This window comes from Sus scrofa, chromosome 2 (genome assembly GCF_054392235.1).
Source record: "Sus scrofa isolate SSC_HxYL_T2T_F1_AM1 chromosome 2, Sscrofa_HxYL_maternal_Yorkshire_Landrace_v2.0, whole genome shotgun sequence".
In the NCBI taxonomy this organism is placed as follows: domain Eukaryota; kingdom Metazoa; phylum Chordata; class Mammalia; order Artiodactyla; family Suidae; genus Sus; species Sus scrofa.
Window position 1 is genome coordinate 161,545,449 of NC_139384.1, and position 25,637 is coordinate 161,571,085.

The window sequence follows — 25,637 nt, forward strand, 5'->3', positions numbered from 1 at the left end:
GGGGACCGGAATCGACGCTTCTGCAAAGAGCTGCCGACGGCCAACAGGCCTGTGGAGACGTGCCCGGCGTCGCCCGGTGTCGCCCGTGACAGAGGAGGTCGCATCGAAACCACACGGTGCCACCTCGCACCCTTCAAAGAGCTCCTGTCAAAGAGACAGGCGAGGACAAGCGCGGGCGGGATGTGGGCCAGGGGACCCCTGTTCACTGCCGGAGCTTGGACGGCTCGCGGCCCCAGGGGCTGCCGAGGGGGAGGCAGGGAGCGCGGAGCCAGGTGGGGCCAGGCCACGGGAGCCACGGAAGGCGTCTGAGCCAGGCCAGCCAGGATCACAGCTGGCTTCAGGAGGGTCAGTGACCAAGAGGAGACGCTTTCAGGCATGGAAGCTGCTGTCTTGTCGCTTCAGAAGGGGAACAAGGACGCTGAGAGCTCTGTGATTTTCCAGAAGCTTTGTTACTTCCCTGTGTCTCTGACTTTCTGGTTCCCAGTGGCGAAGACCCACGCACTCCGACCAGAGAGAGGCAGGAACCGCCCACGGCTGCTGGGAGGAGAGAGCCCAAGGGCAGGGGTGCTGGTGCCCAGGGCACCCCTGGGAGGGCGGGTGCGCAGCCCGAAGGGGGACCAGCGTGGAAGCAGGGACTGAGCAGGGGGAGGGGACCGCAGAGAGACAGTCTGGCATCTGTGACGTCCCCGAGCCCCTGCTGGGTCCTGAGAAGGGCCACCCCCTGCCCCAGGTCGGGGCCCCTTCATCAGACCCCGAGGCGCCCCCAGTGGATGGCATCCTGCCCGCAGGAGCCCGTCACGGCCCAGAGCAGCAGCAGCAGCTGCTCCAGGAGGAGCCCACGCTGGGGGCCCCAGAGCCACCCGCCACCAGGGTCCTCCTCGGCTCGTCTCCTAGGCTTATGTGAACGCCACGCAGCCCCTGACAGGGACCCGCTCTCAATGGGGAGGGACCTGGACAGAACCAGGGTCTCAAGGGGACACTGGCTTTTCTAGACGTGTGCTGCCTCCTCTGGCTGCGGGGGGCGGGGGCCAGCCTGCGCCGGCGCTGAGCTGCACCTCGAGGAAGCTCCTGCCTCGGCCAGACTTCTTCTTCTTCTTCTTCTTCTTTTTTGTCTTCTTAGGGCCGCACCCACGGCATTTGGAAATTCCCAGGCTAAGGGTTGAATCGGAACCCCAGCTGCCGGCCTCCACCTCACAGAACGCAGGGTCCGAGCCACGCCTGTGACCTGCACCACAGCTCATGGCAAAGCCGGATCCTCAACCCCCTGAGCGAGGCCAGGGATCGAACCTGCGTCCTCATGGACACTAGTTGGGTTCATTATCACTGAGCCGCAGCGGGAGCTCTGGGACTTCTGAGTCCTTCTTTTAGGCCCATCTGAAAGACCCTGCCCGGTGCCTCTGTCGCCTGTTTGTGGCCTTTCTCAACAAACAGAAGGGGCTCCAGATTTCCTCCAGGCGGCCAGAGAGAGCGCCCGACAAGAATTACGTTGTGGCTTCATCATTTGGACGTTTGCTTTTGGTCGCTTCCCAGAAGCACTGTGATTTGGGGTCTTTTTAGGGGAACCTTTGGACTCCGGAAACATTTTAAATGTTCGATTTCTTTTTACTCTTTACCACGGAAAAAGAGACACACACGTGCCGAGAGAAATACCCTCTTCGATAAGCAGCGGGTCCTGCTGTACAGCACGGGGAACGCTATCCCATCTCTTGGGACAGAGCATATGATGGAAGACAAGGGGAGAAAAAGAATGTCTACTTAAGTCTGGCTGGGTCACTAAGCTGTGCAGCAGAAACGGGCTCAACTCTGTAAATGACAATAAAAAAAACAAATATGCCCTTTGAACCATGCTCATTCCAGTGTAACTTCTAACTCTGCCGCACTAAATGTCTGTCAGTAAGGAAGTGGTTAAGTAATTGCAGGCACACGGTAAGCTTTAAATTAAGTGCAGCTCTTGGAGTTCCCGTCATGGCGCAGTGGTTAATGAATCCGACTAGGAACCATGAGGTTGCGGGTTTGACCCTGCCCTTGCTCAGTGGGTTAATGATCCGGTGTTGCCATGAGCTGTGGTGTGGGTCGCAGATGTGGCTCAGATCCAGCGTTGCTGTGGCTCTGGTGTAGGCTGGCAGCTACAGCTCCGATTCGACCCCTAGCCTGGGAACCTCCATATGCCAAGGGAGAGGCCCAAGAAATGGCAAAAAGACCAAAAAAAAAAAAAAAAAAAAATTAGGTGCAGCTCTCAAAAAGAATTAATTAATTAATTACTATCTGTATGTGACACGGACCTCTGAGTGTGTCCAGGACGGAGCCTGCAATATGGTGCTGCTAGTTTTCTTTGGAATTACAGCTGTACATCCACAGAGACAGGCAGAGATGCGAAATGCAAACATTAGCGAGGATGTGTCTGGGGAGAAAAACCTAGACGACAACTAAGCTGTCCACTGCGAGAGGCAGAATTACCAGAAGATAAATTCCTCCACACGCACTTGCCGAGTAAAGACGTTTAAAATGGTATCAGCATCAAAACTGCCAATGACGCCGAGAAACGGCCTCTCTCTCTCGGGTGTTTGGTGATGGGTGCTTTTGGACGCAGGGGTACCTCATACAGCCGCTCTATAAAGTCATCTCAGCTGCTGTGAAGCTGAATGAGCAGCTGAAATAAAGGAGGCTTTGTGGAGACCGGGCCCCAGTTGGAGAAAGAGCATTGAGGGGGCAGGCCCCGCCCCCAGAGCAAAGCTTCAGTCTTTCCCTCTTTTTCCAGGAACAAGGACCCTGGCGGTGAAGAGGGCGGCGGAACAATTGTGTGGTCGAGTGGCTCATCGTCTCGGAGGAAAATTCCAGCTCACCCGTCCCGTGGCCGCCCGGGGGTGGGGTGGGAGGTGACCCGCGGACTCCCCAGCCTCAGCTGTGGCTCCAACACTCCTCGTGCTCTTTGTCTTTTTAGGGCTGCACCTGCGGCACGTGGAGGCTAGGGGTTGAATCAGAGCTGCAGCTGCTGGTCTACACCGTAGCAAGGCAGGGTCCGCGCCGCATCTGCAATCTACACCACAGCTCATGGCGACGCCAGATCCTCAACCCACTGAGCAAAGCCAGAGTTCAAACCCACGTCCTCATGAATGCCAGTCGGGTGGTGACGGCTGAGCCACGACGGGAGCTCCCCCCAGGTCAGGGGTGGGGGTGGGGTGGGGGCAGGAGGCGGCAGAGACCAGGCCCTGCCCAGCTTCCCCTCCCCTCGGCCCGACCCAGGGGCCTATCCCACCCTGTGCCCAGAGGACCCCGGGCAGGTTGCTTCCACCCCTTTAGCTGGCATCCCCTCTGTCCTGCGGGGCAGTAGCAGTTCCTGGGCCAGAGGAAGGGTGGGCTGAGTGGGAGACGGGCCACCCGAGAGCCCGGCACAGAGTCAATGCTGAGACGGGCCGCCAGCGCCTTAGTCCCCTCTTCCCTCTGTGGCATCGCGGCCCCGTTTCCCCCCCGGGGAGACAGAGGCCTGAGGCCGTCTGGCGCCCCCAAGGCTGAGATGAGGGAGGGGGCCGCCCGCTGACCTCCCCGGGCAGGGTCAGCTCCCCTCGGAATGTGGTTCCTTCATTTCCCCACCGGCGGCTCCGGGACGGCTTGCTCATGCCTGCCCCAGCCGCGACAGGAGGGGTCACGGCCCAAGGCCAGGACCCCCAGGACGGTGGGCTTTGTGAGGCCGGGCCCTGCCACGGGTGGGGCTCCAGGGGGCTCGGCAGCCCCTGCGTTGGCGGCTGGCCCATGAGTCCACAGCCCCTCCGGCTCCCTTCCTGTCCGCACGCGGCCCTGGCCTCAGAGCTCTGGAGGCCGTCCAGGGAGGCCTGGGGCTCCCAGATGAGGTGCCCCTTCCTCAGCTCAGAGAGAGCAAGGGACGGCCAAGGTCACGCAGTCAGGTCTGCGAGAGCTTGGGCTGAAAGCCAAGGGCCCGGGCGGGAGGGCTGGGGAGCCCCGGGCTGGGTCGAGGGCCCGTGCCCTCTGCCCTCTGCCCCTGGCAGCTCTCTTGCCCCGGCCCTGCACTGCCGCCTGGTCTCCCAGGCCTGGGCTGGACAGTGGGAACTGCGGCCTGTACCGAGCCGGCCCGCAACCCCGGAGAGGCCTGGCTCGCACCGGCCCTGCACGCCTGAGCCGCTGCAGCGTGGGGGCCGTGGGCACCCCTCTCCCAGCCTGGCTATCTGCTGCCCGGCCCTGCCCCGGCCACACTCACCCCACATCCGCCTCTTCCTCGCTCTCCTTCGCTGCCTCTCTTCGTCCTTCCTGCTCTCTGGCCCCCTGGGCGCTCCGTCCGTCGGCCCTGCTCCGACTCTCACCAGACCCCTACTCACCCAGGCCTGTGATTGGGCCTCTAGCAGGTGCCTCTCATGAGCCGCACCGGCCGCAATCTGGGCCCACGGGCCAAGCGGAGGGAGGGTGGGGGCGGGCCCGGCTTAATAGCCAAAGCCGAAGCACATGGGGGGTGGGGGTAGCGGGTGGTGTTCCGGCTGCCAGCCCAGCACCAGGCAGCGCGGAGCCGGGAGGACCTCCTGCTTCCACGACCTGGAAACCCAGAGCCCGGGGTCCCGGCCACCCAGCGAGCAGCATGGGGCGGGGGGAAAAGTTCCACATTGCAGATGCAAAGAGATGTGAGCCAAAGGGGCCAGAGCGGGGATCCCGCTGGGCGCGGAGGACCCAAACCCGGGCCCGGGGAGCCAAACCCGAGAGAGACCACAAAGTCTGTGAGTGAGAAGCACCAGTTTAATATTAAAATCTTTCTCTTAAAAAAAAGTACACAGAGAGGCAAATTTGATGGCGTACAAAATAGCACTTCTGTTGTATAAATGTGAGTTATGTGAGTCCTAAGAATACTTGTAAACCTAGGTGATTACGTCTTTGGTACCGTAGTGAGAGCCCACACCCTCTCCCGGACCAGGCTTCAGGGCTGCCAACCAGCAGAGGGGGCTGGTGTCCAGAGGCGCTGGGCCTCCCCTCACCCGCATCCGGCCCTCCCCTGCCCCCGGCCTTGGCCACAGCGCCCACTCCCCCTGGGCAGACAAAGCCCCTCCCATGCTTCCGGCCTCAGGATGGGGCAGCTGGCGGGTGGGAAGGCAACCCCACCTCTCGCGCCCCTTTCTCAGGTCCCCCATCCAAGGCTTCTTGCCTTTTCTCGGTCCTTTAGGTCCAGGGCACAGACCTGGACGGCAGGTGCTGGGCTGGTGGGCAGTGCCCGACGGTCTGATTTGCTGACTCTGCCTCCTTGCCCGGCAGAGCTCCAGAGGCCATGTGGGCGCTGCGAGGGCCCCCGTGGTCTCCCCGTGTTCCTGGGGCAGCTGCCGGAGGCGTTCCAGGACGCCGGCTGTCACAGAGTCAAGGCCCGAGCAGCTGGCCTTTTGGGACTTGCCAGGGGCCTGGAGAAGGGTCACAGTTCCTGAATGCTCGGAGTGTGATGTGGGGTCTGGAGTCTCCCCAGACCCCGGCTGACCCCTGGGAGACAGGTTTGGGGTGTTTGGTCTTGCTTCACCTGGGCAAGTGTACAAGCCCTGGAATGTTCTCGAATGTTCGTGCTGGCAGGGCCCCAGACGTCAGCAAGTCCAACCAGTTCATTCTTCAACGGAGAAAACAGGCCCAGAGAGGGCAGGGCTTCCTCCAAGGCGGCAGGCGGGCCCGGTCCACACTGGCCCACGTACCAGCCCACGCGTGTGGGTGTCTCTTGCAGACCCCATCACAGACGCGTGCCTGTGTGGCCCTGGAGACTCCGGGAGGGGGGAGGAAGACTGGCAGTGACGAGGACCAAGACCCCTGGGCTCAGGGGCCTGGCAGACGCGGACACAGGCACCGTCTGAGGGGAGGCGCCCCTCGAGCGCCCGGGGCAGGGTCCTGTACTCGGCTCGAGCCCGGGGGTTAAGCAAGCACGGAAGGCCCCAGTCCAGCTCGGGCCCGGAAAGCACTGAGGGAGGTGGCTTCTGCCTAAGGCAACGCTGTCCAAGGCCAGGCCCCAGAGAGGCCGGGGTCCCCGCCCAGCTCCTGGCAGATAAAAGTGCGAGGCTTGGGGGCAGCTGGCAGCTCACCTCATGAACCGAGCGTCTCCCCGGGGAGCCCAGCCTCCGCACCTGGCAGCCGGGGAGCGAGGGTTGCACCGTGCTTGCCCGGCCACCTCTCCCATCTTACAGATGAGAACACCGAGTCCCCCGGGAGCGTCCTGGCTCAGAGTCACACGGGCTCCCCAGAGGCAGAGGACTGGCCACGGCCCCTCCTGCTCTGCTGCCTCCTAAGCCAGCCCCGGGGTTGGGGTGCGACGAGCAAAAGCTTTCAGGAGGGGACAGCTGGTGGGGGGGGCAGGCCAGGCCGGGAGGCATGGGGTGCTGGGCGGCAGAGGGGGGCTTTGGACAGGGCGGGGGACCGGCCCCTAGAGGAAGCTGTCCTCCGCCTCGGCCCGGGGCCCGGGGCAGCCTGCCTCCAGCGGCCGCTCTGGTTCTGGCTCCAGCTCCCCCCGGGGTTCAAGCTGCGGCTCTGGCTCTGGCTCCTCTTGGGGCTCCAGGGGGCTGTCACAGGAGATGGTGGAGGCGGTGTTGACTTCATTCAGGGTGGAGCTAGAGGGGAGGCCAGCGAGGAAGTGAGCAGCTGCCCGTGCGCGAGGCCCAGTGGAGTGAGAAGAGCACCGACGCCGAGCTTTCGGCCTGTGCCCCCCTCGCGCCGCACACCTCGCACACCTGTGCTCCCTGGGGCCTCCTGAACGCTCTGCAAGGCAGGCACCCTGAGGCCAGTCCCAGCCGGGCACTGCTGGGAGAGCACAGGAGCGGGCACCCCAGGGCACAGCCAGGGGCCCCAGAGCTCATGGCTCGCCCGTCGGTGTCTCCAGCCCCTGTGCGCCCGGAGGTACCGTGGCCTCATTTAATCCCCACAGCAACCCCCGACCAGAAGCATCCCTAACCCTCTTCACTCTACACATGAGACTGAGGCTCAGAAAGGAGAAGCCGCGTGGCTGGGGGTGCAGGACAGCGGCAGCTTTCACAGCCCCAAGGCCGCTGGGACTCTGGGCTGAGCGCAGGACCCTGGCTACTCGGAGCCCTGAATATTCGCTCCTCCTAGAGGGTTCGGGGGCCTTCTAGGTCTTGCGTGCGCTCCCGGCGCAGGTGGAGAGATGTGCTCAGAGACAGAGCGCCTGGCTGGGTCCCACGGCGCTGAGCGGCAGAGCTGGAGCCTGAAGCCAGCCTGGAACCCCTGCCGCTTCACCACAGGGAGGATCTGGTTTGGGGTGTGGGTCTGGCCACACGGGGAACATCAGATCCAAGTGACAGCTGGCCTTCCTCCAAAGCCCCCCGCACTGTAACTTCGCCACGTCCCAAGGCGAAAGAGCACCAATCCCCACCCCCACCAAGTCTGAATTCTGGCCTAAACTCCTGCAGGCCCTCGGCCTCCCTGTGCCAGGCTGCCTCGGTCCTTAGGGTGTGGTCCTGAAGGACAGACCACAGGCCCGGCTGGCGATGCCCCCAGAGGAGCATCAGGGCTGTGACGAAGGGGAGAGCAGGGCTGGGCAGGGCCTGGAGGGGACAGGGCAGAGGGCCCCCGGGGGCTCCTTTACCGGAAGTCCCAGCCTGTTGAGGCTCTCACCAGCCCGCCCGGCCCACCTGAGGTCCTCAAAGGTCAAGGGAGCTCAGCTGCCTCCTCCATCCACCGGCAGGAACAGGTTCTCGCTCCAGGCAACTCACTTCAAGACCCGCCTCGCAGCGCGAGGACACCCGCACACAGACACACAGCACTGCCTCGGGCGGCAGGTGGGAGCGCTACCTGGCCAGGCTGGGGGCGCCCTCCAGCGGGCCCTCGTCGGCCACCTCGGGCTTGGGGTCGGGCAGGGGGATGATGTAGTCGTTGTCACCCTCGTTGGGCTGCACGGCCGTATAGAGGACGGGGCTGCTGTCCAGGGGGGATCGCAGCCCAGGGAAGCCGGGCAGGCGGGCTTGGGACCGGAGCACAGCTGGGTGGTCGCTCCTCAGAAACTCCTCATCCACCTGCTGGTACTTCTGCTCCCGGGGATCAGACCAGAAGTGCCGTTAGGGGTCGTCGCGCACTCAGACCCTGACCCAACCCGCCCCTCTCGTGTAATAAGGCGCCCGGTGCTCCGAGAGGAAGGACGGCCCTAAGCCACGGGGCTGAGGTGCCCTCGTCCCTGGCCTCTCGCAAGGCCGGGGAGCCCCGGGCCACCGGGGAAGGGGCAGCTCTCAGACCAGCACCCAAAACCCTAGCGCCGCCCACCCGCTCCCCCGCCCCCCGTCACAGCAGACAGGTGCGGGCCCTCGGCCTGCCGCGTCCTCCCCTGCTGGGGCCGCGGAACGGGGACACCCCCCCTCCCTCCCACTGGTCCTGGAGCCATAACCGACGCGGCTGGAAGTGGGCTTAGGCGGGACTGAGGGTGAGGGCTGGGTCTGGGCCTGAGGGCACCTGCATCTCCTCACACTAGCTTCGCAGTCGGGCAAGGAGGGTTTTAAGGCCCCGCTGACTCTGACTGCGTTGGATGAGCCTGCGGCGGGGTCCAAGCAGTCCAGGCCTTAGTGCTCATGCAGCCTGGGGCTGCTCGAACTGGTGGAGGAGCCAGGATTTGGGCGGGGTGCCAAGGCAAGAGGAGGAGGCCGGCTGAAGGGGCTGAAGGCTCTGCCTCCACCTCCCATCAGCTTCCACGGAGGCTTTTACTTCAAAAGTCTCTGTGCTGCTCAAGTAAGCTTCCGGCTCCAGCCCACCCGTCATCAGCACCGCCAGGGAGGCCGAGGCCCAGAGAGGTAAAGGACGGTCCCCCAGACACGAGCACGTCTCGCAGGGCCTGGCCCAGGTCTGCTTCTGGACCGGAAGGCTCCATGCCCCACCCGCACCCCGCCTCGACCCACCTTTTTGTAACCCTCGCCCAGGAGTCTCTCGAGAAGCAGCACCAGCTGGGAGAAGGGGGGCCGAATCTCAAACTTCTCTTCCCAGCACTTCTGCATGATCTCATAGCTGGGGAGGGGGCACAGCGGTCAGCGTCGGGGCTCCCGGGACTAGGTGAGGACGGGAGGAGGGCGAGGGGCTCCCTCGGGCAGCCTCCCACCACCCCCGCCCCCGGTCAGTGGCTCCCCGGGCCTGACCACGCCTTGGTGAGCCCGTGACCCAGGTGGGCCCGTGTGATTCCACTTGAGCCCCGGCAGCCAGCTTGGGGCCTCTCGTGGGAACTATGGTGAAAGCGGCTGGGATGGGATCGTTTGGAGGGTGCCAGCCTGAAAGTGAGGCCAGCACGGAGGACGGCAGGGTCCCGGGGGGACAGAGATTGTGGATGCCGTCATGGGAACACCTGGGGCTGGCTAGACCGAGGGTTTTCTAGATCGCTGAACCTAGACGTGAGTGCCCAGCTTCAGCTGGCAGAGGCGGCTGTCCGTCTACTGCTGGCATCAGAACGGCTTCCCAGAGGCGCCACTTACATCTCATCCGAGGCGTGGGCAGGCTGCGCCATGCGGTAGCCCCGCTTGATGGCGTTGTAGAACTGCTCGTTCATGGGCAGCTCTGGGTACGGGGTGCCACCTGTCGGGGAGCAGAGTCAGGAGACACAGGCCCGGGGGTCAGAAAAGTGGCAGGAACCCTCTTCTACGAGACAGGGAAGGGTACGCCAGCCCGGCGTGGGTGCAGGTGCAGTGGCCTTGGCATTGGGAGATGTGGGCCCCCCCACAGGCTCTGGACAGAGCCCGCCTCCCTCCCCAAAATCAGGGATCCAGAGGACGTCACTGTCCAAACCCGCCGAGACTCGGACGGGGTGGCAAAGAGCCCAGAGGAGGCAGGACGCTTGTGAGGGTCACACAGCGACAGAAAGAGGCAGAGCTGGGGCCTGACCCAGGGCCCCGAGCCCGGCCCCCAGCCTGGCCCCGAGCCCGACCAGGACGGAGGAGTGCGCGGCCAGGGGGGGACGGCAGGACGCGCACCCAGGGTGAAGATCTCCCAGAGCAGGATCCCGAAGGACCACACGTCGCTCAGGGTGGTGTAGAGGCTGTTGAAGATGCTCTCGGGGGCCATCCACTTCAGAGGCAGGAAGGTCTGTGGGGGGGGGACACTGAGTGCGGGGGGGGGCGCTGGGGGCCGGGAGGGGAGGGGGGGCCGGGGGCGGGGGCGGCCTGGCAGTCCCCACCCTCAGCGCTCTCTCACTTCCCAGTCCCTGAGGGCCCTCCCAGCTGGTACCCGGGTCCCACGTCCACCCAGTGCTGGCCCGGGGCGCAGGGGGCGGAGCTTGTTCCCCACATGTTGGGGCCAGAGCAGCCCCTGTCTGCGGGGAAGTGCCCAGGGCCTGAGGCTGCTCGCAGAACGGGACCCTTCCCCACCCAGTAGAGACCCTGGGCTGAGTGAGGCGGGGGTGCCTGGCGCTCCCAGCTCTCAGCCCGTGCCTCCGGGGCCCAGCGTGACCCCAGCTCGTGGCAGGTGGGGACATGAACAGAAGGCACGTTTGAAGCACACGCAGCCTGCCTTACTCATCTGTTCTGGCCTGTTGCCTGCGCTCCCTCTGCTCACCTCCGCTGCTGGGGCAGCGCGTCTGGCCTGCTCCCTGCAACCTTCCCAGGACCCCTTACGACGGGGCCCTTGGCCGAGGCCGCAACTGGCAAATCCCAGCCGCCCCGCCACGGCCCTGGCACCTCTGCCCCACCCACCCCACTCCGAGCACAGCTGGGGACGCCCGTCGCCGTCCCTGCACACAGCGCTGGGCGGGCCGACTGTCCCTGCCTACCCGGTCGGGCCACCAGGAGCCCTGCCCTGCGGGCCCACGAGCCGCAGCCACACGGACCGCGCGGACTCACGCTGCCTTTGGAGATGTAGTTGGAGTCCCGCATGATGTCACGGGCCAGGCCGAAGTCGCAGATCTTGACCAGCTTGCCCTCGCAGATGAGCACGTTCCTGGCCGCCAGGTCTCGGTGGACGCACTGGGGAGGAGGGAGACGGGGCTGAGCCTTGGGGCCCGTGGGGGGCAAAGACGCGTCCAGGGCTTCGGGGCTTCGGGCAGGACACAGGTGGCTCAGGTGGGAGCGGCCACGCGGTGCGAGGCAACGGGTTGACCTCACCCCCCGAGGGCCGCCCCACGGGGCTGTGCACTTGGGAGACCCTGGCCGGCTGCGCGAGCCCCCCAGGACCCCACGCCGCTCGCGGTGACCGAACGTACGTTCTTGGAGGCCAGGAACTCCATGCCATTGGCCACCTGGTAGCTGAAGCCCACGAGATCCGTGTAGCTCAGCACCGGGGACTCGTTGATCAGAGTCGGCCGGCAGGTCCTCTCGGGAGCTACAGGCAAGAGCAGAAGGTCACCCGACAGGTCGCCGGCCATCGGCTGTGTCTCCCTGTGGCCCGCGGGACCCTGGTCTCTGGCCCGTGGAGGCTGAATGTCCAGGATTTTCAACTGTCTAACAATTTCCCAGCGTCTGACTTCAGCCCTCCTACCACCTCAGAGCCCTCACGGCCTAGAAGAGCTTCTGCAATTCGCTCTGGGCCACCTCTGCTCTCGGGGTCCTGGACCAGCCCGGGGCCAGCTCTGAGCAGACCACGTCTCCCCGGAAGGCCAGGCGCGCCTCTCACCGTGCCATCTCCCCGCCCTGCAGCCCGGGCGCACCACGCCGGGTCCAGAAGCGGGGGTTCACACGGGGGCTCCATCACACAGCGGCTTTGGGCAGGCGGATGGCCTCCGCTTCTGCCTCTATTAAACGGGCACCGGACCGCCTCCCTGGCGGGTTGTTGTTGCCCAGCTGGGCAGAGGAAAGGCTGCGGAAAGGGGGCAGCCTGCACAGGCACGAGGAGCCCATGACACCCACCCGAGGGGACGCAGTTATCATAAGGAGCCATGTAGCCGGAGGGCTGGATGTCGGCGTACTTGACGTCCCCCCGCATGTCCAGCATGGGCACGTAGTCCACCGACTCGTCCTTGCTCATGTCCATGTAGCCGCCATCGCTCTCCCCGGGCAGGGCCACGTGGCTGGGGGCAGAGGGGCGTCACAGCAGGAGAGGCGCGGGCTCTCCCACTCCTGCCGCTCCTGCTGCTCGGCTCGGCCTCTCTCTCCTTCACGTACGGAGCCCCCACCCCCGTGTGTCACAAGGGGATGCCCATGTGACAAGCCCTTCCAGACAACCTCAGACCCACCCTGAGCTGGGCACGGAGGCTGCCAAGATGACACAGGACCCAGGGCGAGTCCGCAGAGCACTTGTGCCCAGGGCAGGCACGGCACCCCGGACAGGGCTCACAGGACCACCTGTGCCCAGGTGCTTTTCGGGGCCACTCCAGCCCCACCCAGCCAGGATGCCCTGCGCGTGGGCACGGACCGCCTTCGCGCCTCTGCCCGCAGGTCAGCTCCCCAGAGCGTGGCAGGGCTCCCCACACGGGTCCCTTCGGGGAGGAAGGACTGGGAGGAAAGCAGTCAAAACGGGGGAGGACACAAGCCAGTGTCTCTGTGTCCTTCGCGGCTGCCTCAAGTTCCTCTCGGCTCTGGAATGAACATGTGTGGCCTTTGTCATGAGCACGAGAAGGAAGAACTGTTATTTTTGGAAAAGAAGAAGATCGGGTGAGGTGCCCTGAGGCCCTGGAGAGGCTGGTGTGCGGAGCGGGTGGGGAGGCTGCACAAGGGAGGACAGTGCAGGAGCTGGTGTCAGCCTGGGACGGGGCCACGGGCGCTCGGACAGGGTCAGGGGTTGAGGAGCAGCACCGGGCCTGGCACAGTCAGCAGGTGGCAGCCGGTGCCACCATCCCCCTCCTCGGGGTGCACAAGGGCCAGGTCCCCAGCCGGCTGGCGAGCCAGGGAAACCCAGCTGCAGGAGCGACACTGCCCACCCTGGCTTCTGCCTCCCGCCCGGGCCGGGCCGCCCCCTCGGTACCTGGGCAGCGGGAGCCCGACGGGCAGGGCGTTGCTGTAGAGCTCGGCGCTGGGTGGCCGGCGCTTGTCGGAGCAGCGCTGCAGGAAGGTGTGCTTGTTGCGGTGCAGGAAGTCCACCAGGTCGCCGTAGCGGCAGTACTCGGTGATGATGTAGATGGGACCTGCGGAGGGACGGGCTCAGGGACAGGCCCGGGGACGGGCCCTGGAGCCTTCTGGTTTCCCATCACAGCCATCAGGACAGCGGCGGGCTGCAGGCGGGACTGCAGGTGCGGCAGGCTCCAGGCAAAGCTGGATTCTCTTCCTGACCAGGAACAAAGGTGCCCAGTCTCCCTGAGGCTTCCTCGCCCCACTTAATAGGTGCACCCTCCAAGGGGGGCACGGAGGTTTCAGGAGATGAGGCCTTGTCAGCTCAGCTCAGGGTTAGCTGTTTTCGACAACGTGGACTCAGGAGCCCAGGACATAAAGGCAACAAAGCCAACTGTTCATTGACAGGTCACTGTTTAAATTCAAGCACCACACACGGACTTAGAGGCCATCGGTGGCAGCTTGAAGATACTAGTGGAATCAAAAATTTTGAAATGTGTGATTATTGCAAACATAAACTGGCCCACGTACACAGCGTACTTCTGTATTCTGCTCTGGTTTCGCAATACTGAGGAAAATCCCAGATCTTGCAGTAAGCAGCTGCAAATGGTGATAACCCTTTTTTTGTGTGTGTGGCCTAACTTGTAATCAGAGCTTCAAATAAAAACATCTGGCAGGGGGCGTTCCCTAGCTGTGCAGCGGTGAAGGAGCCAGCATTGCTGCTGCAGCGGCTCGGGTCTCTTCTGTGGCGCAGGTTCAATCCCTGGCCCAGGAACTTGCCCACGCCGCTGGAGAGACCTCATTCCACGAGCTGCGTGAAAGCAGCCCCCAGGGAGCACGCTGGGGGGGTCTCCGGGGTGGGGCTGCCGCTCATTTCAGGGTCGCATGAGCTGGTCCTTATCTCAGGCTTTAACATCATTACGAAATGTTTCCACGTCAGAGGCCTCCGTGATTTAGAAACCATTCGGGCCGGGGACCGGAGGAGCGCTCTGGCCGGGAAGGTGACGCGACTCTGTGACCGTCAGGCTCTGTGCGGCGACGGCACTGGACAGGATGGGCACGCCCTCTGGCTGGAGTGTCCTGGGGTCCAGGGACTGGGGGGGGAGGGCTTTGGCCCCTGGCACTCTCCCAGAATCCCCTGGGGCGGGTACCTCCTTTAGTGCAGGCCCCCAGCAGGTTGACCACGTTCAGATGAGGCCCGAGATGACTCATGATCTTCAGCTCCGACATGAGGGCTTGCTTCTCACTGCTGCGCGCTGTGGCTGCAGGACAGAGGGGGGCCTCAGGCCGGGGCCGTCGCCGAGGCCTGTGGAGGCCCCACCAAGGCCTCTGGCCCTTCTGCCCTGGTCTGCGCTGACCCACATACAGACCCAGGCAGCCACGGGGGCGAGGATCCCCGCCCAGAAGAAGGGGGGGGGATGGGGGGAGGGGAGGAGGCCCCCAGAGGAGGAGAAATTTCCCAAAGCAGAATCCCCAGTGCTGCCAGCTGAGGCGGGACTGCCCTTCTCCCGCCCGGAGAATCAGAATGAGGCCTGCTGGGGGCAGGGGGGCAGGGCTCCCAGGACTCACATTTCAGCATCTTGACGGCCACTTTCATGGTAGCCTGAGAATGGCTCAGGCCGTGAGCCGTGGCCTCCACCACCTGACCAAAGGCCCCAGAGCCCAGGGTGCGTCCTGGGAAAAGACCATTTCTCAGCGCCGGGCCCACAAGGAGGTGCATGCCCACGCCCCCAGAGGTCAGCCACCCACCCTGTGCCCAAGCTGCTTCTCCCGTGCCCCTGCTAAAATCACAGTGCGCCACAGCCCCGCCTGGTCTCACCTCCGTCCTGCCTGGTCTCATCTCCGTCCTGCCTGGTCTCACCTCGGCCCTGCCTGGTCTCACCTCCGTCCTGCCTGGTCTCATCTCCGTCCTGCCTGGTCTCACCTTGGTCCTGCCTGCTTTCCTGCCCATCTTTAGCCTCTGGAAGCCGTGCTCCCTCCCCAAAGGGAACACGGCTCTTCTGCACCCCCTCAGCCTCTCTGGCTGGACGACGCACCAGCCTGGCACTCAGCCCGCCTTCAACCAATACTCACCCCCCCACCAAGGGGTCCCATCTCACTCCTCACAGGCCGTAGGACCTCAGGGCTGGGGGCCCTTGGGGATCTTCTTGACCCCGCCAGAGGGGCCCTGAGGCCAGAGATGCCAGAGCCACCAGCCTGAGGTCTCCAAGCCAGTCGTGCCGAGGCTGGGCCTGGACCTCAGATAGTGCCCGCCCCCCGCCCCAAGTGCCCAGACGGCCGCTCGAGGTCCTGGACTGACCAAGCACGAGCTGGTCCCGTGGCAGCTCCCAGGTGGAGTCGTACGGCAGCTGCATGGGGTCCACGTAAATGTACTCGTGGCCGTCAGAGCTCACGGATTCGATCACTTTCCACCGGATCTCGTAGCGCGGCTTCTGCAGGACGAGACCAGGCATGGGTCATCGGAGGGGGGCCGGGCCTTGAGGCCCACGAGGCCCAGCGCCTTAGGAAACAGATGGGGCGAGAGACCCCGAAGCCCAGAAGGGTTGGGGCGTAGCCAGGGTCACACAGCAAGTCATCCGGGCTTCCCTGGGCTCCAGGGGGAGGGCGCCCGGGGGAGGCGGCTGAGGAGCAGCCGACAGCGGAGGGCAGGCGCATCAGAGCCTCCTCACTGGCTTCTCCCAGAACCGCCACCGCTCCTCAGACGAGAGCAGAGGAGCAGGCAGCCCTGGAAGGTGACTCGAGGGAGGGGACGCTCTGCCGGGGGCGGCCGGCCCGGCCCCAAGCGGGAGTCTCGGAAAGACGGAACCTCGGAATGTTGAAACCACGGGATGCTGGAATCACAGGGCTGCAGTCTTAGACGCACAGAACTGTGGCCGAGCTGCAGCCCGAACCCGGGAACTGCAGGACACTGGGGTCATGGAAGGATAAACTCTCAGAGCTGACTCTCAGCACTGCTGACGAACGGGATTAGAATTCCCGTCCGTGGAATCCTGGGTGGTTTTAGGGCTGCGAGCTGGAGAGGCCAGGCGGCCCACCGGGAAGGTCCCAGGCCCTGCGGCTGGGATGGGTGGGGGCGACGCCTGGCGGGGCCCGGGGTGGGGGCTGGGATGACGGCAGAGACAGGAGGCCCCGGGACGGCCAGGACCCGGCTCGCGGGGCCCGGGGTGCTGGGGCCGGAGGCAGCTCGGACCCCGGCCTCACTTTGTACCCTTTCCACCTGAGCTCCGCACTCACGGCCAGACCTACCGCCCTCGAGGGTGGCAGAGGGCGTCCGCGTGAAGACGGCGGCGTGGCAGGCCGCCCCCAGGAGGCAGGGCGCTTACCTTCTGCCAGAGCATGACGAGGATAATGAGGGAGATGACGGTGAGGACCACCAGCGCCAGGACCGCGGAGACCACCACCACCTGGAAGGGCAGGGCTGGGGCGGGCGCGAGAGCTGCTGAGCGGCAAACGGGCCCCTGCCGCTCCCCCCGCCCCAGTCCATCTCTGGCACCACAGAGCCCTCCCCGCCCGGCCCGCCGGAAGGGAAGCAGCCCCAGCCGCCTCGGCCTGCGAGGTCAGACCCTCAGGCGCTCCCGTAAACACCCCAGGCGGTGCCCTGACTACCCCGCATCGCTCCCGGCCTCCCATCCTTCAGCCCTTTGCCAGGGTCCGTGCGGCCTCCCTGCCGTGGCTGCAAGCTGGATGTGAGCGCCTGACAGCTGGGCTGGGCGCACGTCTCCCCTGAATCCATGTCCTCATCAGCGCTGTCGCAGCCAGGACAGAGCCCGACCGAGGGGCCCACGGGCCCGAGAGCTGAGCGCTCGGGCTGATGCTTCCCAACTGCAGAAGGCGGCCTCTTTCCTCCCCCACTCCACCCAGCATGTCCATCGGGGGGTGCGGTGGTGATGGCAGTTGTAAAGCACCCCCCCCACCCTGGGAACTCGGGTAGCCACAAAGGGCCCGCTCAAGCCTGAGTCTCCTGTCCCCCCAAGGCCTCAGCCTCTCTGCCGCCCAGCGACCCCCTCCTTCCCAATCCGCCGCATCCACCCCGGCCAGACTCTCATGGCCCCTGCCCTGCCCCTCCAGCCACCCACGTAGTGCCCCGGAAACTCATCCCTCCTCCCTGTCCCCCAGCTGCCCTCCTCTGCTCCCTAGAGAGCCCCTCCCTCCTCCTCAGGGACTCAGACCAGCCTCGCTCCTCTCCTCCCTCTCCCACCAGGTCACACGTCCTGGGAAGGAAGCCCGCATCTCCCAGGGAGCCATCTCCGAGTAAAAAGGGGAGCCTTCAGCCACGGCAGTTCCCCGGGCGCTGGTGCATGGCTCCCCCTCAGGTGGTGCACCAAAGCTTTACTTCTTCCAGCTCGAAGCTGGTCGGCAGGTGCCCGCTTTCAGGTACACATGTGGGCGCACGGGTGAGATAAGGCATTTTAGCCCCCAGGCATCCCACCGGAGAGCGGGGGAGGCAGGTCTGTATAGAGGCACGCCTGCCTGCACAAGCCCACGGACCTGCGTGCAGGCATAAAAATGTCCAAACACCTCGAGCAACCCTCATGGCTCCCCTTGCCCTGGCTCCCGCCTCTCCTACAGCCCCTCCCGTCTGCCTCTTGCCCAAGCCCCGAAATACACCCACACTCTGTTCTCCAGCCAGGCTGAATGGCTTGCACGTCTCTGAACGCACGCTGCCTCTGGGCTTGCGCACCGGCTGTTCCCTCCGAGCAGAGCCCCCGCCCCCGCCCCCACCGGGCTAACTCCTGGTGATCTCACGCTGACCTAAAGCTTCCTCTCACCAGGACGCGTTCCCAGATCCCACAGCCGGGGCTGAAACCCCTCCTCCCTCTAGGCTTCCCCCCGGGTGCCCACCCCCACAGGGAGGTTGCCCAGTTCCCTGTCTGCCTCCTCCCCGGACTGCGGGCACTAGGGGACGGGCAGGGCTGGGCTTCCCCAGTGAGAAGCTGGGACTCTGCGACCATTTACTGAACGGGGCAACAGGTGACTACATGAAGCCCGTGCATGTGTGGGACCGCCAGGCAGCCCACGCAACGCAGGGCTGTTGATACGGACAAGAATCACGCATGGACGTGAGCCTGCGCGTGGGCTCAGCAAGCACCCGAGGTCGGGGACTGGGGTGTGTGCTCTTTCGGAGCGGCGTTCTGTCTCCCCAGGCTTTCGGGATGCTGCCAGTGTGCACGATGCACTGTTTGCACACCTGCACGCCCACAGACACACACCCATGGGTTTATACACCTGCCCGGGGACTGGGCGTGGCCCTGGAGGTGGTTTACAAACACACGCTTGGTGCGTTTACACACATAAACATGCTCGTGTACACGCCTACAGACACGCTCTAGTTTCACGCAGGTACGTGGGGACCGGGCCTTCTTCCCCCTGTTTTGCAAATCTATAGACAGAGGGTTTGCACCCGTGCCCAATGATCAGGCGGCTCACGGACACAGCGTACCACACACGGACAGTGTGTGCACACGACAGGTAAGAAGAAAGTCCCGGGTCATTTGCACACGCTTGTGGATGTACACACATGCCGCTCCTGCGCTGCTGTGTGAGTGCGCGGGGCGCCCCGTCCCGCGATGCTCCCGCGGGCTACGGTTGTGCTGGCTCGGCCGCTGTGGGCACACTGGCCAGCTAGAGGCAGGGTGAGGGGCGCCAGGGCCATGGAGGAGGCGGACTCACAATGCGGCACCACGGTGACCTCCTGCGCGTCGTGGCCCAGCAGGTTGTGCAGCGTGCAGCGCACGGAGAGTGGCTGATCCACGCGGCGCAGGCGCAGTGTGCTCACCACCTCGAACTCCTGCTCCTGGGGCCAGTAGGTCACGTTGGTCTCCAGCTGGCTCTCCTCCTCAGAGCTGTTCCCCAGCGGCGTGGGTGGCAGCTCGCGCGGACACCTGCCGGAGAGCCAGCGGGGTCAGCTGCTAGGCCCTTCCTTCCCTCTGCAGACAGGAACACCCAAGCCCAAAGCAGGGAGCGCCCCGGGGTGGTGGTGGGAGGAGGCTGGGCCAGGCCAGTTCTATTCGCAAGGCCTCGTCCTAAGCCAGTTCCTCCTGTGATCCCGCCACCGACCAGCAGGGGCGCTCCCGCCCCAGAATTGAGAAACTTGGATGGCAAAACCCCGGCTTTCATTTCATCCCCCAGGGTCAAAGTAAGGAAAAACAGCACTCCAGGCCATGCAGGGCGTCTCCGTGGAGCCCGGAACCGTGTTCTCCGAGGAAGGCGCTGGACCACATGACATCACGGCCTCCGTGCCGCCAGCCGTGGGTACCCTGGGAGATGGAGGCCCGGGCCCGCTCACCTTTTGAGGTCGCTGCAGGTGGACCAGGTGAGGTGTGGCTGGGGCATGCCTCGGCCACGACAGCGGACTGTCTGCTCGCCACTGGCGGGGTGGCTCTCGCTCAGCTCCAGCACACGGACGGGCACTGCATGGGGAGGTCAGAACAGAGTCAGCAAGACAGGCCCGCGGAGGGGCTCGCTGGGGGGAGCAGCCGCAGGGTGCAGGTGACGCGAAATACCAGGAATCCCCGCCCAAAACTGGCAGATCCCCCTTCTGGGTACTTCAAAGGGAGGGCCTCGGTGGGGTGCCGGTCCGTCTCTAACGCCTCTCTGAGATGTGCTAATCTTCCCTTTCAACAAAGAGAGCAAGCCTCAGGATCAGAGGCCTGGGCAGGCACGAGCATGGAACTGGAATTTCCTACCATTGTTTTATTTTCTCAGAGTTTACCGTAGTGGCTGCTTCATATTTATGACATGTGAGGCCCATTTTCCATCTAGGATGGAGAGGTTCAGTTTTCACTCAAAATGCATTTATTTTTAGGAAGTCAATGCACAAAACATGGAGTCATTATCTCTTGTGTCACGTCTCTGCTCAAGACCCCATAAGGCCTCTCCATGTCAGTCGCAGTGGAAGCCCAAGTCCAGTCCGGGCCCAGGAGGGCCTGTGCGATCTGCCCTCCCCGCCACCTGCCCCGGCTCAGCTCTGACCTCCCCTCTGACCAGGCTCCCGCGCCCCGTCTGGCCACACGGGCCTCTCTGCAGCCCTCCCGCCTTTGCACCCTTTTCCCAAACAGCCACTTGGCTGAGGCCCTCGCCCGCTTCATGTCCTCATGCCCAGCTTTACCCGGCCTTTTTTTTCCCCAGTTCACAGCACTTGCGACCTTCTAACCTCGTAGGGGGTCTGCTGCTTTATCCCCCTCCTGCTGGATGTTTATCTTCCCCCCACAGGGATGCAAGATGCACAGTGGCCTCGAGAACCTTGAATGGGAGTTCCCATCGTGGCTCAGTGGTTAATGAACCTGACTAGCATCCATGAGGATGCAGGTTCAATCCCTGGCCTCACTCTGTGGGTTAAGGATCCGGCGTCGCTGTGAGCAGTGGTGTAGGTTGCAGCCATGGCTCGGATCCCATGTTGCTGTGCCTGTGGCGTGGGCCAGCGGCTACGGCTTTGATTCAACCCCTTGCCTGGGAACAGCCATATGCCACAGGTGCGGCCCTAAAAAAGAGACGAAAAAGAATGTTGAATGGACGGGCATTTTTAGTTGCTCAATAACTATCTAGTAAGTAGGAGAGTCTGGTTTATGAGAAGGAGAAACCACGGCACTGGGACGTGAACGCCTAAGGTTTTGGAAACGCCCGTCTAGCCCGATGGCCTCCCGTAAAGCTGGGGAAGAGAGGGCATGGGCACAGAGCAGAGGTCGGTGTCAGAGCCTGGCCGAAACCCCGCCTCCCGCATCCTGGGCCTCCGCCACCCTCTCTGTGCCTCCTCTGGGTGGGTGGGCAGGGAAGGAAGGGAGAGAGAATGGCGGTGGGAGGGGCAGGGAAGGGAGCTGCATGGGGGCTGCTCACCATTGACCTGCAGCTGGAAGGAGATCTGGGCCTCGGCGTCCTCGTGGAAGGCGCGCATGGTGTAGCGGCCAGCCTCGGCCACCTTCACCCGCACCAGTGTCAGTTCTGACACATACCTGGGGAGGACAGGCCAGGAGACCCCGCCGTCAGAGCTGGGAGAACCCAGGCAGCCCCCGCCTTTCTTGCAGAGACCGGAAAACCAGGGCCCAGGGAGAGAAGGGGACAGCCAGGCTCAGAGGGGGTCAGGAGCAGTGCCACAGACAGTAGGAGCGTGAACCCCCACCCAGAGGCAGCTCCGGGGAGCCAGGAGAGAGGCTTGGGGGGGTGGGGGGGACAGGAGGCGCCATATCCATCGACCTCCATGTCTCGTCCCTTTCTGAAGGCCTGACCCTGCTTTATCCTAGCGGACAGCACCTCGTGTCAGCTGGTCTCCAGCCTCAGGGTGACCATTCGGGCACAGATGGCAGTGACCGGCCTGGCACCCTCTTCCCCAGTCATCCCGCCTTTTCCTCCATGGCTGCTTCCTGTTGGCACCACCCCTCACGAGGGCTACCAAACATCTGCCTGATCATTTGACCAGAGCCCGTTTTCCCCCGCTCGACAGGAAACTCCAGGAAGGGTGGAACTGCCTGTGCTCTCTGCAGCATCCCCAGCGCCCGGCGTGGGCATCTAGTAGGGCGCCCGGCACATAGGAGGCTCTCAGGAAAGATGGGCCTAGGTTTGTCGAGAAGCCGTAGGCTGTGGGCTGCCTGGCGGCCGCTAACCTGTCAACTAGAACATGGGGCGGCTGCTCACCGGGTCTCAGACACATTGCGCGTGGACAGCGCGATCTCGCCCGCGCCGGAGTCACCCAGGGTCCGGTTGTCCTTGAACCATATGACAGTGGGTGGCGGGTAGGCCTCGAACACCACCTGCAGCGTCCGGCTGCGGTGCAGCTCCGCAAATTGCACGGCGTCCAGCTCTCCAATCAGCCGCACGTAGCCGCTCTCTGTAAGGGGCGGCCGTCAGGGGCGGGGCCGCGCGACCGCCAATCGGGAGGCACCTCCGGGGGGCGGGGCTTCTGGAGGCGGGGACTCGCTGCAAAGGAGCCCAGCCTTGGGGTGGGGGCGTCGGGCTTCGAAGCCCGCGTGGGTTCACCTGAGCTGGGGCTCGGGATGCGCCTGGGACCGGCTGGAGCAGGAGACAAACTGGGGGCTGATAGTGGCGTGAGGGGCTGGGTTCGAGACCGGGGCTGGAGGTGCAGTGCTCATTAGGTGTGTTTGTCCCAGGATGGTGCCTGAGGTGGGTTATGGCCTGGCTGGATGTGGGGCAGGGCTGCCTGGCCTGGGACGGCAGCTGAGATTAGAAACGGGGTTGGGGCTGGCGTTCGGGCCATGCGGGACGTCCAGGCTGGGATTAGGACTGGATCGAGGGCCGGTACTGCGCCTGGGCTTGGGTTTCTCCTGGAAATGGGAATTTGGCTGGCACGGAGGCTAGCCTGGGACTGGAACACCGCTAGCAGAACCGGAGGGTTGTGACTGGGTCTGCGTCCAGGTCAGAGTGAGGGCTGGGCCGAGCCCAAGGCACGCACCGACGACTGTGACATTGATGGCCTTTTCGTCTCGATGGTCGCTCACACTCTCCGATACGTTGCAGATGTAGGTCCCCGAGTCCCCCAGCTCGGCACTGGGGATGTGCAGGATAGAACGGATGTGGGGCATCTCAAAGAGGAAGTCCGTCACTGGCTCCACCAGCCGCCCAGTCTGCAGGGACAGGTGGGGGGGTAAAGCCCCAGTCGGGAAAGGCCTGAGAAGCCAGGCTCCACGTTGCCACGTCCCCCCCTGCGCCGCCCGCCGCCAGCCCGGCCCGGCAGTACCTCCAGGCGTGGGTACGTCCACTCGAAGTTGACCACCTCGTTGCCTGTCACGATGCACATGACAGTGATGTTCTCGCCCTGGCGGACCACGGTCTGCACGGCGCCCACCGAGACGTTGATGGACGACACTGGGGAGGAGACGGGGCTTGAGCAGGAGGCACCGGAGACACAGCCCCTGCCCTCTCGAGGCTGACACTCTGGGAGGGATAACCGTTTGGAAAGCCAAGTATTCTCAGGGCATCTGAGTATGGAAGACGTTTATCGAGCGTGCCCAGGGTCTCCCTCTGCCTCTTTATTTCCTCTTCACGATCATCCCCCCAGGTAAGCAGGCAGCAGCGACACCCATTTTACAGGGAAGAAGCAGACTCAGGGAGATTATGTGTCTTGTGCAAAGTCACTCCGATGGGAAGGAGCAGAGCTGGAATTCAGATCCCACGGGCTCTGAAGCCTGTGCCTTGCCCACCACGGGACAGGGCCCAGCTCCACCGGGAACGCTTCCCGTGACCTTGGACACACGCCATCCTCTTTCCGAGCCTCCGTTTTCTCGCCTGTAAAATGGGAGCCATACCTGCCCGCCAAGGCTGCAGCGAGAATCCAGCGGCAAGTGGACTATGACACTGCACCCTGGAGAGCTCTGTGTCTCTGCGAGGGTCACACTTGCCTGTGCGGAGCAGCAGGCCAGGAAGGGGCTCACCCTGGAGGCTGTAGACATAGTAGGCGTCGGAATCCACTTCCCTGTCCCCGATGGTGGTTTTGCAGACGTAGGTCTTGTCCTCAAAGGTCCCAGAGAAGCCACGCTGGTGGTCATAGGAGATGGGCAGCGGGACGTCCACCTTCTTCTCGTGCAGCGTCACCACCAGTCTCGGGTCCGTCACTCGGCATGGAATTGTGGTCTCCGTTATTTCCGTAAGAAAGATGAACAGTTCCTCGGGGTCAACAGGGAGAAAGCCCACGGCAGGATCTGCCAAGGTGGGGCCAGGAGGGTGGGTCAGGGGAGCCGGGTTTCTGGCTATGCCCTGACTTGCTGTGTGACCTGGAGCAGGGCTCTTTCCCTCTCTGGCCCTCGCCTTCCTACTACAGAATAAGGATGCTCTCAGATGTCCCTTCTGGCTTTAGCGTTTGCTAGGGACAGCACCAGCGTGGGAAAGAAGGTAAGTCGCGAGCTGAAGGGCAGCTGGTACCCGGAGACTGGCGAATGGGGAGAGGGGCTGGGGAGGCCAAAAGGGCGCATACGGAGCCAGCTGAGAGCACAGGGTTCTTGGGCTCCAGGATGGGGTAGGCTGGCGGGGGGCACCCAGACCAGGGGTGGGAGTGAACACGCGGCTGCACTGAGCCAGGCTGGATTCCAAGACCCGCCTGCATTTATAGAGGGGCCGTTTCACGGCGTCAGTAAAGCGCTTCCCGCGCATCCCCCAGACGCCGCTGTTGAGAAGAGGCGCGCGGTGTGAGCGCACAGGCCGGGGCCCTCACCTGGCACGAAGATGTACAGCCGTTTCCGCTCGCTGGCCTCCAGCCCGGGGGAGCCTTTGTAGGTACAAAAGTATTCTCCGGTGTCCAGCCCAGTGACATTGGCCAGTGTCAGCACACTGGAGAACATGCCATCCTGGGTTTCGGTCATTTCCTGCGGGGGCTTCTGGGACATGCGTTCCCACACCACTGGCGCTGGCCCCGAGCAGGTGAGCACAAAGGTGCTGGAGAGATTGAGGACCAGCTCTGGCCCCGGGGGCGTGATGACCAGGCCCCAGGAGGTCTGCGGTCCCAGCAGCAGCAGCGGAGGCAGCAGCAGCACCTGGCCTTTGGGAGAGGAGTGGCCAGCGTCAGGGCACGAGAGCGCCAGCACCGCCGCCACCGCTCACCCTGATCAGTAGGGGACACAGCCTGAGCCCAGAGCTCGGAGACCCAGGGACGCCCTCTGGCATCCTGGTCCCAGTGCCTTTCGGCCCTCAGCCGCGAGCCCTCGTGCAGTGCAGCGTTCAGGCTGCAGCACGTTCTCGCAAAGGCATCAGGAAATCCTCGGGAAGCAATTGCCAGGCCTCCAGTTCCTGCACGACTTCCCAGGTCACTTTCTGAGCCTCTTGCCTGCAGCTGCCCCACTACCCAGGCTGTGTCCAGAAACCAGAGATGCCCCTGCTTGGGGAGGTGGTGGCCAGGGAGGTCCAGAGGGGCAGACCTGGGCAGGGAGGGTGTTGGGGCCCCGGGAGGCTGAAGGGGCTGGGGTTGGGGGTATTGAGTGGTTTCCCCGCCCCATGCTGCCCCCCCGCCAAGGATTCTGTAAGCCACGCCCCCTGCCTCAGCAGGCAGGGGACACTGGAGGTGAAAATAAGGAGCAAGCCTCGATGGGAGATGCTCAGCAGCCAGTCAGGCAGCCTTGGGGGCCTCTAGCTGGTCCCCGAGAGCCTGGTAGCAGTGACGGCCCGGGGGTGCCCACCAGGACCGGGACCTCACAGCCAGTGAGGGGTCCAGGCCGGGGTGGGAGTCCCACACGGGAACCAGACAGATAGCAGCAAGTGCTGACAGGGGAGGGGAGACCAGGCTGACTGCGAGGGACTGGGGAGGGGCAGGGGTGAAGAGGGCTGAGCCGAGGGTGGCACCAAGGGTGCCCAGTAAACAGGAGGGCTCTGGGGTTTCCAAGCTGAGGGTGGGCAGGGGAAGGAGGCCTTTGCCAAGACCCCCTGGAGAGGTGGGAAACGGAGGCTCAGGGCAGAGCAGCACCCTGCGTGCCCAGGTCCGGGTGCTGGCATGTGCCACCCCTTCAGCTCCAGGGTCCCACTTAGCGGGTCCCCGGGGCCCTCCATCTGCCCCCAGTCTACCTACCTATGAGGACAGAAGCTGGCATGGCCCTCGGAAGCTGCATGGTGTCCTGCAGAGGGAAACAGAGTCAGGGGCCAGAGGGCCAGAGGTGGCGCCGGGCCTGAATCTGGGTCCTGCGAGTGAGCCCTGGCCTGAGTCTCGCAGCCTCTGGATGCACCGGGCTGAAGACGAAGGTCACCCCCATCCCACGATGAGCCCAGGGGGGCCGCCCTCTC

General features: G+C 64.2%; 1 protein-coding gene across 5 annotated transcripts in view; it reads right to left on the minus strand.

Moving 5' to 3' along the window:
* Window positions 1-4,720: 4,720 nt before the first annotated feature.
* PDGFRB (platelet derived growth factor receptor beta) overlaps window positions 4,721-25,637 on the minus strand; it is a 36,677-nt gene continuing 15,760 nt past the window's right edge. For 2 of the 5 annotated variants that reach the window (XM_021085013.2, XM_021085014.2), the window contains exons 2-23: window positions 25,426-25,471; window positions 24,082-24,405; window positions 23,306-23,572; window positions 22,612-22,739; window positions 22,327-22,498; window positions 21,552-21,744; window positions 20,757-20,872; window positions 19,210-19,333; window positions 18,594-18,805; window positions 16,247-16,341; window positions 15,223-15,355; window positions 14,493-14,597; window positions 14,075-14,185; window positions 12,841-13,000; window positions 11,787-11,947; window positions 11,144-11,262; window positions 10,785-10,907; window positions 9,921-10,032; window positions 9,426-9,525; window positions 8,862-8,967; window positions 7,771-8,003; window positions 4,721-6,572 (exon numbers count right to left, since the gene is read on the minus strand). In XM_021085013.2, the coding sequence (XP_020940672.2) occupies window positions 6,389-6,572; window positions 7,771-8,003; window positions 8,862-8,967; window positions 9,426-9,525; window positions 9,921-10,032; window positions 10,785-10,907; window positions 11,144-11,262; window positions 11,787-11,947; window positions 12,841-13,000; window positions 14,075-14,185; window positions 14,493-14,597; window positions 15,223-15,355; window positions 16,247-16,341; window positions 18,594-18,805; window positions 19,210-19,333; window positions 20,757-20,872; window positions 21,552-21,744; window positions 22,327-22,498; window positions 22,612-22,739; window positions 23,306-23,572; window positions 24,082-24,405; window positions 25,426-25,465 (3,318 nt within the window). In that variant the 5' untranslated portion in view covers window positions 25,466-25,471 and the 3' untranslated portion in view covers window positions 4,721-6,388. Of the gene's footprint in view, window positions 6,573-7,770; window positions 8,004-8,861; window positions 8,968-9,425; window positions 9,526-9,920; window positions 10,033-10,784; window positions 10,908-11,143; window positions 11,263-11,786; window positions 11,948-12,840; window positions 13,001-14,074; window positions 14,186-14,492; window positions 14,598-15,222; window positions 15,515-16,246; window positions 16,342-17,765; window positions 18,806-19,209; window positions 19,334-20,756; window positions 20,873-21,551; window positions 21,745-22,326; window positions 22,499-22,611; window positions 22,740-23,305; window positions 23,573-24,081; window positions 24,406-25,425; window positions 25,536-25,637 lie in introns of those variants that run through there. The other 3 variants (XM_085015083.1, XM_085015084.1, XR_014839147.1) reach the window with 3 other exon arrangements.